Genomic DNA, 12,521 nt, shown 5'->3' with positions numbered 1-12,521 from the left:
TCCTGATGTCACATAGTTAATCCAATCAACTTCATTCCACTTTTACAACATGCAGAACAAGTTGGTTAAACTAGGTGATGATCGCCGTGAAGTTACGAGCCATGGCGTCCATGTGGCGGCGTGCTGAATATTGACCCTTCGCCATGAAATTACGTTCTTCCTTTTGACTGCTTTAATTTTGCCATATCATCATGAAAATTGATACACACATCAAGCATGACAACCTCATACAATTTATAGGGGCGGGACCCATGGGCGGGACAAAATGTCTCAATAGCGCCCCCTTTAAACTTTCAAAAACCCCTCCCCATAAGGGTTTTTTTGGCGTAGGAAGGTGAAAATTGGTACACGTGTGACTTACATAGATGTACAAAAGAAGTCTCTTGCACCATGAGTCTACTCCAAACAGGAGGTCGGCCATTTTGAATTTTCTTGTCATTTTGCCATGATTTCCACATGTTATATTTGAATGAACTCCTCCTAGGGATTTTGTCCAATGCACTTCAAATTTCTTTCAGCGCATCCAGAGATGATACTGATCAAAAGTTATCGAAAGCTTTTCTCTATGTCAAAGGGTGTGGCCGCTATGGCGCCGCCATTTTGACCCAGCGCCATGGAACATCAAATCAGGATAACTCCTTCATGCATTACCTGATTGACTTGAAACTTCACATGTATGATGACGGTTGGCCCCTTAACACACCTGGCTCCTCTGTTTGTGCACTAAGCGCCCCCTAGTGGATGAACCATCAACTCGTCATAACTCCTTTATGAATTGTGTGATTTGCTTGAAATTTGAACTGTGTGATGAGTGGTTGCTCCTCTACACACATGCCCACATCTGGTCACAAGGGGATGTGCTGGCCTGGGTAGGCGGTCATGCAGAACGAGGGCCCGTATATGACTGCTTGCAGTCCTAGTTATTATTATTATTATAAGTATGTAGTATTAGTAGTAAAAAAAGCTTCAAAAGTGGACCATTAATCAAGGGGTGTTGTGGGGGGGGCACATCCCTGCACCACTCCACGCCACCTTTCGGTCTGGATTCATCCCTGCTTTGGCGTTTGAGCAGAAGAATGGATAAAATTTGTTTATGCAGAAAACACGACCAGATTGACAGGTAAAAAAGTTTGATCAGAATTTTTTTTTACGTCATGTCACCCTCAGAAAGAGATTTTAGGCGCATGTGGGTGGAAAAAAGTGTTAGTTGTTAATGTGTCACGGATCAGCTGTTTTTAGTGAGGACACACAGAGCGGCTCAGAGTTTTAAATAAAGGGGAAAAAGTGTTCAAATATCTTAGTAAAGCTCAGTGAAGGTGTGCTGTCACTGCGCTTTGAGAGATGATGACTGTTTCTTCAACTCAGAGATGCTGCAGAAAACTGAGGATGAAAAGCTGCAGCTCACTGAAAGTGGGTGAAGTTGGCGGTTCAGTCGAACCCGACCCCCTGCCCACGGGCCAAGTTTAATGCTGCCATCGACCCGCAGGACAAAAATAAATAGTAACGCACAGTGACTTGGAGAAGTAACTTTAATCTGATTACTGATTTGGAAAGATTAACACATTAGATTACTCGATACAGAAAAAAAACCTGTCAGATTAGAGTAACGTGTTACTAAGTAACGCACTACCAGCATCACTGCTCATAAACAGTAATTGTTTGTATTCTTCTTTGTCTTTCGGCTGTTCCCGTTAGGGGTCGCCACAGCAGATCAATCGTTTCCATCTCACCCTGTCCTCTGTATCTTCCTCTGTCACACCAACCACCTGCATGTCCTCTCTCAGCACATCCATGAACCTCCTCTTTGGTCTCCCTCTTCTCCTCCTGCCTGGTGGCTCCATCCTCAGCATCCTTCTCCCTATATACCCTGGGTCCCTCCTCTGCACATGTCCAAACCATCTCAATCTCGCCTCTCTGACTTTGTCTCCAAACCGTCCCACCTGAGCTGTCCCTCTGATATGTTAATTCCTAATTTTGTCCATTCTTGTCACTCCCAAAGAGAATCTCAACATCTTCAGCTCTGCCTCCTGTCTTTTTGTTAGTGCCACTGTCTCTAAACCGTCCAACATAGCTGGTCTCACTACTGTTTTGTAAACTTTCTCCTTCACTCTTGCTGATATTCTTCAGTCACAAATCACTCCTGCCACCTTTCTCCACCCACTCCACCCTGCCTGCACTCTCTTCTTCACCTCTCTACCACACTCTCCATTACTTTGAACAGTTGACCCCAAATATTTAAACTCATCTACTTTCACCACTTCTACTCCTTGTAACTGCACTATTCCACTGGGCTCCCTCTCATTCACACACATGTACTCAGTCTTGCTCCTACTGACTTTCATTCCCCTTCTCTCCAAAGCATATCTCCACTTCTCCAGACTAGACTCAACTTGCTCTCTACTCTCACTACAGATCACAATGTCATCTGCAAACATCATAGTCCATGGGGACTCCTGTCTGATCTCATCCGTCAACCTGTCCATCACCACTGCAAACAAGAAAGGACTCAGAGCTGATCCTTGGTGTAATCCCACCTCCACCTTGAATGAGTCTGTCATTCCGACTGCGCATCTCACCGCTGTCACACTATTCTTGTACATGTCCTGCACTACCCTAACATACTTCTCTGCCATTTTATTAAACAATCTGGTTAGAAACTCTACTGCCATCTGTCCTAGACATTTCCATGCCTCCACTGGAATATCATCTGGACCAACTGCCTTTCCACTCTTCATCCTCTTCATAGCAGCCCTCACTTCTTCCTTGCTAATCTCTTGTACTTCCTGATTTACTCTCACCACATCATCCAGCCTTTTCTCTCGCTCATTTTCTTTATTCATCAACTCTTCAAAATACTCCCTCCACCTTCTCAACACATACTCCTCACTTGTCAGCACATTACCATGTGCATCTTTTACCACCCTAACCTGCTACACATCCTTTCCATCTCTGTCCCTTTGTCTGGCCAATCAGTACAAGTCCTTTTCTCCTTCCTTACTATTCAACTTCTTGCACAGCTCGCAATATGCCTTTTCCTTTGCTTTTGCCACTTCTCTTCTCACCTTACGCCGCATCTCCTTGTACTCCTGTCTACTTTCTTCATCTCTCCGACTATCCCAAAACTTTTTCGCCAACCTCTTTCTCCTTATGCTTTCCTGGACCTCTTCATTCCACCACCAAGTCTCCTTGTCTTCCTTCCACTGTCCAGATGTCATACACAGTACTGCCCTAGCTGTCTCCCTCACCACATCTGCAGTACTTTTCCAGTTGTCCAAAATTGCTTCCCCTCCAACTAGTGCTTCTCTCACCTGCTCGCTAAATTTCACACAACAGTCTTCCTCCTTCAGCTTCCACCATCTGATCCTTTGTTGAGCTCTCACTCTCTTCTTCTTCTTTACCTCTAAAGTCATCCTACAAACAACCATCCTATGCTGTCTAGTGACACTCTCTCCTGCTACCACCTTACAGTCTGTGATTTCTTTTAGCTTGCATCTCCTATAAAGAATGTAGTCCACCTGTGTGCACCTTCCTCCACTCTTATATGTTACCCTGTGCTCCTCCCTTTTCTTAAAGTAGGTATTCACCACAGCCATTTCCATCCTTTTTGCAAAATCAACTACCATCTGTCCTTCCCCATTCCTATCCTTGATACCATATCTACCCATTACTTCCTCATCATCTCTGTTCCCTTCACCAACATGCCCATTGAAGTCTGCTCCTATCACCACTCTTTCATGCTTGGGTTCACTCTCCACCACCTCATCTAACACACTCCAGAAATCTTCTTTCTCCTTCATCTCACAACCTACCTGTGGGGCATATGCACTGATGATATTCATCATCACCCCTTCAGTTTCCAACTTCACACTCATCACCCTATCAGACACTCGCTTAACCTCCAACACACTTTTAACATACTCTTCCTTTAAAATGACCCCAACACCATTTCTCTTCCTGTCCTCACCATGGTACAACAACTTGTACCCACCACCAATGCTCCTGCTCTTACTTCCCTTCCACTTGGTCTCTTGCACACACAATATGTCTACCTTTCTCCTCTCCATCATATCAGCCAGCTCTCTCCCTTTACCAGTCATACTACCAACATTCAAAGTCCCCACTCTCATTTCCACCCTTCTAGTTTTCTTCTTCTCCCGCTGTTCGTGGCAATGTTTTCCTCCTCTTCTTCGTCGTCATCGCCCAGCAGTAGCCCAATTTCCACCGGCACCCTGTTGGGCAATAGCACCGGTGGCAGACGTTGTTAACCCGGGCCGCGACCGATCCGGTATGGGAATTCGATTCTGAGTCTGCATTGTTCGGTTGGCTTGTTTTATGCCGGATGCCCTTCCTGACGCAACCCTCCTCATTTATCTGGGCTTGGGACTGGCACTCAGAATGTACTGGCTGCACACCTCATATGGCTGAGTTTAATTGTTTGTATAATATCACTAATTTCTCCAAAAATATTTTTCCAATCAACGTTCCATTTTTGCAGTGTTCATCCTTGACCCAAAGTACATAAACATCCCAAAAGGCAAATGTCAGCTCTCCCCGGTTGGTTTGTGATCAAAGTTAAACACACACACACACACACACACACACACACACACACACACACACACACACACACACACACACACACACACACACACACACACACACACACACACACACACACACACACCTTACCTTGAATTTACCTTGAATCCACCGTCGACACTACACCTCGTCTATGAAGTTGTTGTCTCGTATGGCAGTCAATACAGGGGCAGGAAGTCTGCGCTGACTTATGCGAAGCCCCCTCCTCTTCCTGAACAATGGATCAATCTGACTCTTGAAGTCATTTAATGATGTGGCACATATGGCTCTGTCTGGTAAACCGTTCCACTCCTCCACAATGCGTTGTGTGAAGAAGTACTTTCTGAGGAGCTTAGACCTTTCCTTGAACATTTTGGGACGGTGACTCCTGGTACCATGGCGACCTCTGCTGAACTCAAACAAGACATCTGGATCTATGTCATCCAATCCATTCACAATCTTGAACACTTTCATAAGGTCAGCTCTAAGTCTCCTCATTTCCAATGATATCAGGCCTGTCTCTTTCAGTCTGGTATCATAATCCTTTTCTTGGAGATTACTTATCACCTTTGTGGCTCTACGCTGCACTTTCTCAATAATGTCTATGTCCTTTTGGAAGTAAGGTCTCCATGCCTGCACACAGTACTCCAAATGTGGCCTGACCAGTGCCTTATAACGTCTGAGCATATTCTCCATGCTTCTGTCCTCATAGGTCCTCTGTATTACGCCAAGTACACTATTCGCAGTCTTCACAATGGCTGCCACGTGTTTACTGGGACTGAGGCTCTCATGTATGAGAACTCCCAAATCTTCCTCCTCTTCTGCACTCTCTATCAATTTGTTGCACAAAAAATATCACAAACCATATCGGAGATTACCATGACCCATGTGGAGGCATTTACATTTCCTGCTATTAAAGAGCATCTGCCATTCAAGGCTCCAGTCGTAGAGCTTGTGTAAGTCCTCCTGCAGGGTGAAGGCCTGTTAAGCAGTGGCAACATTTATGAAAATTTTAATATCGTCAGCAAACTGCAGTCGATCACTGGTTACTCCCTCGTCAATATCGTTGATATAAATGAGGAAGAGGATTGGCCCTAGCACAGAGCCTTGTGGAACACCACTAGAAACGTCGGTCCAGTCTGAAGACCAGCCGTTCACTACAACCCTCTGCTTCCTACCAGTCAACCAGGCTGCAATCCAATTTGTAACCATTTCACCGATGCCATGCGCTCTCAACTTACTCAGCAGCCTCTGACGTGGTACTTTATCAAAGGCTTTACTTAAATCTAGGTAAAGGATGTCCACTGGGTTACCTGTATCAACAGCTTTAGTAATTTTCTGTAAGAAAACCAGCAGATTAGTAAGACATGACCGACCCCGTCTAAACCCATGTTGAGAATCCCTGACAAGCCTATGCTTCTTCAAATGATCTACTATAGTATCCTTGATGATGGACTCGAATACGTTGCTCAGGACAGCAGTGAGGCTGACCGGTCTGTAATTACCAGGCTGTGATCTAGCACCACCCTTGAACAGGGGAGTAACATTAGCATTTCTCCAATGAACTGAACTGTCCACCAAACTTTTCTTAAAAATCAAACCAATTATTTCCGAAATTACCTCAGCCATCTCCTTCAGGACCACAGGGTACAAATTGTCCACACCTGGAGCTTTGTCAGGTTTCAACTTCCACAGCTTTTTTAGTATAGTTTCCAATGACATGTCGACATTTTTGAGAAGTTCATCTTCAATGCCGTGAAACAACTGCTTTGGCTCAGGTAAATTCTCTGAATCCTCTTTAGTGTAGACCGACGAGAAAAAGCCGTTAAGCAGATCAGCAGCCTCCTTATCCTCAGTCACAATTTCACCTTTCTCATTTTCCAGGGGGCCAACCCTGTCCTTAACTGCCATCTTCCATCTAGCATACTTACAGAAGGCCTTGGGGTCTGTCTTTACATTCCTAGCTAATTTCCTTTCAAACTCCTTCTTGGCTTGCTTCACTTCCTTGATTACTTTATTCAATGCCTTCTTATATGCTAAATAATCCTGATACAGTCTTTCTGTTCCATAATTTCAACTTGTTCTTCCTAGCTCTCTGCACTTTTCTGTTCCACCAGGGAGGTTTATTGTTTGACTTCCGCTTGTTCTTGGGAACATAATGTGCAACAGATTTAAGCAATACCTCCTTAAACACATCCCACATTTCTGCTACACTGTCTGCCTCACCAGCCACCCTCCAGTCATAATTCACTACATATTCCCTCACGCCAACATAATCAGCGTTCCTATAATCATAATATTCTCTCTTCCAATCCTTCATTATTAGATTGCATACCAAATCAAATATCACTACATTATGGTCACTAGTGCCAAAGGGCTCCCTCACCTCCACACTGTCTACCATGTTTCCATTTGAGACTAATACCAAGTCCAGAATATTCTCTCCTCTGGTAGGATCCTTCACTTTCTGCTCCAGACAACAGTCCATAGTGAGATCTAGGAATGCCTGTCCCTCTGACTGAGAGTGCAATGTTTCCCAGTCAATAGTTCTGTGGTTAAAATCTCCGCAAATCAGAAGATCTTCGTTTGCCTCACAGACTTTGGCTATCAAGTCATGTAGGGCTTTTACCTCCATCTCAGTGCTTGATGTACTATGATAACACACACCGACCAGTACATTAGAATTGATTCCTTTGATTCTGCACCATACCGTTTATGACACACACACACACACACACACACACACACACACACACACACACACACACACACACACACACACACACACACACACACACACACACACACACACACACACACACACACACACACTTGGGGGCGGTAACGCACCATGTCGGTTTGTAAACTGCCTTTGAAGGAGGAGGAGGAGGAGCAGTGTATTGGGCTGGGCGGGGTTTAAAGCGGGGCGGGGCGGGCGGGAAGCCGTTGATTTTGAATCGGAGCAGCGCGGCGGACGAACGGTCGAGGATCTGAGAGCCGGTAAAGTCCCGCTCTATTCGGGTTCGGGTTCGGGTTCGGGTTCGGGTTCGTTCCGGACCCATTCATGTTTGGTGCAGACCTCTCTCTCTTTTTTACTTATATGTGGTCGAGTATGTGAGTGTTAATGTAGTGGCTGTGACGTTATTTACCGTGACCGGTCAACAATAAGAATCGTTTCATTTGTTTGTGTTTTTCTTCCGTTAGATGAAGAAACGATCCGAGTGTTGCAGGTCACGTGATTTAAAAACGCAGACTTTTAAAAATAAACTGGAAACACGATCCCGCCTGTAGGGGGCAGTGCTGAGTCACTGTCGGTGTGCTGTGAGTCAGCACTTTAAGCAGCTTCACCCACAGTTTTCCTTTTTCCAGTAACTTTTTGATGAACCATCTGAACAAACGGAGCTGTGACGTTCATAGACAATCTGTGGTGACGATACTGTCGCTACAGTTGACGTCACACTTGTGGTTTTTTGGGGGAGGAGTCTGAAGACAGTATAGAGGGTTTTCATGTGACGTATCGGTCACGTCATTTTGTGTCCCGCGGCCATTCTGGATTACGACGCGGTGGCCGCTGTGACGTGCATTTGGCGAACAATTGCCGAAGCTTCAACGTCTATGTGAAGAAGCCTCACGGCACCGTGTTGCTGAGAGAGATCCGCCGCTACCAGAAATCCACTATTCAATCAATCAATCAATCAACTTTTTTTCTTGTATAGCGCCAAATCACAACAAACAGTTGCCCCAAGGCGCTCCACATTGCAAGGCAAGGCCATACAATAATTATGAAACACAGTCTACGTCTAAAGCAACATAACCAAGGGATGGTCCAGGGTCACCCGATCCAGCCCTAACTATAAGCCTTAGCGAAAAGGAAAGTTTTAAGCCTAATCTTAAAAGTAGAGAGGGTATCTGTCTCCCTGATCCGAATTGGGAGCTGGTTCCAGAGGAGAGGAGCCTGAAAGCTGAAGGCTCTGCCTCCCATTCTACTCTTACAAACCCTAGGAACTACAAGTAAGCCTGCAGTCTGAGAGCCAAGCGCTCTAATGGGGTAATATGGTATTACCACTATTACCAGAATTTTATTTTATTCGGCAATAAAATTATATAAGAATACATAAAAATACTGCCGAGGATAATATAAGAACGCTTCCAATACGGATGTTTATTTACATTGTGGTCCTCGAGCACCGAGCTGCTGATCCACAAGCTGCCCTTCCAGCGCCTGGTGAGAGAAAGACGACCTCCGCTTTCAGAGCTCCGCTGTGAGGCTGATCTGGTCAGCAGCTTCCTAGTTCACAATGTCGCAGTGTGACACTGTCGGACAGTTTGTTACATCAACACTAAATTCACTATCTGGTATAAGATACGGATCCACTGAACCGACTGCTACACATCTATCACGATAAATAGCTTTAACTCGAGGATTTAAAGCATCGTAATAACCGGACAATCTCTCCATTTTTCTATCACGTGCAGCCTCCTTGTAATCCAGAATGGAGACGGCACCTGCAAATCGGTCACGTGATTGTAAAGGGTTAGGGTTAGTCACATTAGGCACTAACGGTAAAATTTTAATAATTTAAGATATAATGTAACAATCTCAGTAAGTGGAACAACAAAAACAAACTTAACAATAATAACAAAAATTAGAGGTCACAGAGGGTAGCTGCCATCTAGTGGCTTTTTTTTTGGTAGCAGCAGTGTGTGCTATTAAAATAGCAATGTGCAACATAACAAAATAATAAAAAAAATACAGTAACAGTCATGTGCAAAGTAATAGAACAATTAGAGCCATAACAAACTAAACTCTATGCTATAACAGTTGAACATAAAAAAATAAAACTTTTGGTCCCTGAGAATGACAACTGTCATTTTTCTTTAACTAAGGTATAACTTTATGTGGAGAGAAAGATGCTCCTTAAGGTACCAAAACTATTAACATATTTGTGGATAGACAAGACAATAGTTATTTTTATATTTTCAAGTTTTTGTTTAAGAAGATGAGAATGTCCACATTCTCTGGAGAAAGGGCTGCTCTATGAGCAGTCACAATGTCCCCTGCTGTGCAGAACACTCTCTCACTTGCTACACTTGTTGCTTGCACAGCAAGATAATGTTTGGAAAGCTTGGACAAATTTGGGTACTGATGCTCATTGTTTTTTCACCATTTCAGTGGATATGCATCCACAGAAATTACTTTTGCCATCCTGTATAGCTCAATCTCCTCCTTGACAACATCAGGCCATGATTTTGGTGTTGTTGATGTAGTGGAGGCTGTGCTATAAAAGTCACCAAACAGTTCACTGAGTGTGATTCTCTTTGCTGGGGGGCTGCCTTCACTGGATGCTGCAGTTTCTGGGTTCTCTGCATGGTATTGGCTGGTCGCATTTCCTGAGGCCTGAGTCTAAAAAATAATATAAATTTATAAATGTATCAGTATTTCAATTACAAGATAAATTTGCATCACTATTAATAGCTGACATTTCATCATATGAATTTCAATTGGTCACATACCTGTGTGGGATGCTTTTGTAGGATTTTCTCAGCCAGACTGTTGAATATCTCTTTCCGAGAGGGGTCATCCAGATGGGGTAAAGACTTGAACCGAGGGTCCAAGGCAGTGCTCTCATTCAGGAACTGTTGAAGACTGAGATCTGAATACCTCCCTTCAATGTTGGTTGCTATAGCAGATTTAACATCCTTCACAATCTGTGAATCTGTGCCAGTATGTTTCATTGTTGTGAGAATGGAGTGTTTGAGTGGCAGGATCATAGACACAGTGGGCTGCTGTTCTGAGCTCAATAGAGTTGTGATTGTTTTCATGGGCTTCAGAACCTCAACCACATCCTCCAGAACAGTCACATCTTGATCAGAGAGTGTGATGAGATCTTTGGCATTCTTTTTAACATCTTTTTCTGTGAGTGCAGAATAAACAGCAGCTTGTTGCTCTAAGTAGCGTTTGAGCATGTCATAGCTGGAGTTCCACCTTGTAGTGACGTCTTGAATCAGCTTGTGAGGAGGAAGCTGGAGCATCTCTTGTTTGGCCTTTAAGACAACTGCTGCAGTCGTGCTCTTATGAAAGAAGGTGACGACTCTCCTGACTTTGCTCAACAGACGAGAAATCTGGTTTACTCCCAACCCCTTCTGGGATGCCAGGTTTTCTGTGTGTGCAAAAAACCCTATATGCTGTGACAATCCAGCTGCATTTGAGGCATTGACAATGTTTTTGGCATTATCAGTGGTCACAGGGATGGTTGTATTTTGTTTATCCAGTTTCCATTCTAATACTGCTTCCTTTAGCACTTCTGCCAAATTATCACTTGTGTGTGATTCATAGATAGGGCGAGTTTGAAGTACTGGACTTTCAATCTCCCAATCATTATTGACGTAGTGTGCTGTCACTGTAATGTAGCTCTCAGTTGCTCTTGAGGTCCAGCCATCTGTTGTTATGGCAACTAACTCTGCAGTGCTTAGACCCCTCAAAACTTTTTCTTTAGCATCTTCATACATGGAGGGCAACAATCTGGTTGTAAGATGCGATCTGCTGGGAATACTGTAGCGCGGCTCAAGTACGCTAATTAAATGTTTAAACCCAGCGTTTTCCACCACTGAATAAGGCTGCAGGCCTGCTGCTATGAATAGCCCTATAGCGTTAGTTATTGCTTTAGCGCGAGCTGAGGTCTGTGCAAGTTTCATTACAAACGAAGAGTCAATAGTTGGCTGGACCAATGATGATGTTTTTCCAGCCAAATCAACATCTTTGTGATGACGGCGAATGTGTCCAGCCATGTTCGTTGTGTTTCCCGTAGCCGGGTAAGGCACACGCGTGTAGCACATTTTACACACTGTTGTCTTCTTGTCAACAACACGAACGCTGTCGACATAACTCACCGCGAACGCAAAATATTTCCATACTGCTGATTTAAGAGAAGCAGGAGCGGCTTCCAGCTCCAGTAAGGCGTCCTTATCTGCACTTGCCATGGTGACATACTCTGCAGGTTAGCAAACTAGCGGCATCGGCTACAGCGTACTGCGTCGTGTGCGTGCTTGCACAGCTTAGGGGGCGGGATCGTCGATCCCCTTTTTGACTTCGAGGCTCGAGACCATGACGTAATTTTGATCGATTTTGATGAAATATCGACATCGTGACACCCTTGTGTGTGTGTGTGTGTGTAAGTCAGAGCGGGTGTGGAGGAAGAGCGGGTGAGCAGGGCAGTAGGACTACGGCAACAGGGAGCATGGACAAGGTGGGAGAGCACACTACAGCGCAGGATCATCTGGACAAACATCTTGCATCTCTGGGGTCATCATGCAACTCATCAGAGAGGCCCATGAGAACAAAGGCGACCTAGCTGTGTTGTGGTTGGACCTGGCCAACGCCTACGGGTCCATACCACACAAGCTGGTTGAGCTCGCTTTCCACCTCCACCATGTTCCCAGTAAGATCAAGGACCTCATCCTGAATTATTACAATAACTTCAGGATGAGAGTTACTTCTGGGTCAGAGATATCAGACTGGCATCGCATTGGGAAAGGGATAATTACAGGCTGCACCATCTCTGTTGTCCTCTTCTCCCTAGCCATGAACATGGTGGTCAAGTCAGCTGAGGTGGAATGCAGAGGGCCCCTGACCAAGTCAGGTGTACGACAGCCACCTATCAGAGCCTATATGGATGACCTCACCATAACAACCATGTTGGTCCCAGGGTGCAGGTGGATCCTGCAACGGCTTGAAAAGCTCATCACTTGGGCAAGGATGAGCTTCAAGCCCTCCAAATCACGATCCATGGTGCTGAAGAAGGGGAAGGTGAGTGACAAGTTCCGCTTTTCCATCTCAGGAACTGTCATCCCAACCATCACGGAGCAACCCGTGAAGAGCTTGGGGAAACTCTTCGACTCCACCCTGAAGGACTCAGCAGCCATCCAGAAGGCCAGCTTAGAAC

General features: G+C 44.9%; 2 protein-coding genes across 5 annotated transcripts in view; one reads left to right on the top strand and one right to left on the bottom strand.

Annotated features, from left to right (window-relative positions):
- Positions 1–12,521, top strand: part of ube2c (ubiquitin-conjugating enzyme E2C) — a 120,805-nt gene that overhangs the window by 30,863 nt on the left and 77,421 nt on the right. Inside the window, exon 1 of one of the 4 annotated variants that reach the window (XM_034164339.1) lies at positions 7,535–7,578. The exons of 2 other annotated variants lie outside the window; for them this stretch is intronic. The gene's annotated coding sequence lies outside the window, so the exon portion shown is untranslated. Of the gene's footprint in view, positions 1–7,534; positions 7,579–12,521 lie in introns of those variants that run through there. One more of the 4 variants, XM_034164349.1, reaches the window with a different exon arrangement.
- LOC117507529 (zinc finger BED domain-containing protein 1-like) lies at positions 9,740–11,559 on the bottom strand. Its single transcript, XM_034167399.1, has 2 exons — positions 10,093–11,559; positions 9,740–9,982 (listed from the first exon to the last, which is right to left on the bottom strand). The coding sequence occupies exons 1-2, from the start codon at positions 11,557–11,559 to the stop codon at positions 9,740–9,742; spliced, it is 1,710 nt and encodes a 569-aa protein (XP_034023290.1).

This window comes from Thalassophryne amazonica, chromosome 3 (assembly GCF_902500255.1).
Source record: "Thalassophryne amazonica chromosome 3, fThaAma1.1, whole genome shotgun sequence".
NCBI classification, from domain to species: Eukaryota; Metazoa; Chordata; class Actinopteri; order Batrachoidiformes; family Batrachoididae; genus Thalassophryne; species Thalassophryne amazonica.
Note: the sequence above shows the minus strand (reverse complement) of the source record. Positions and strands in the feature narration are given on the sequence as shown.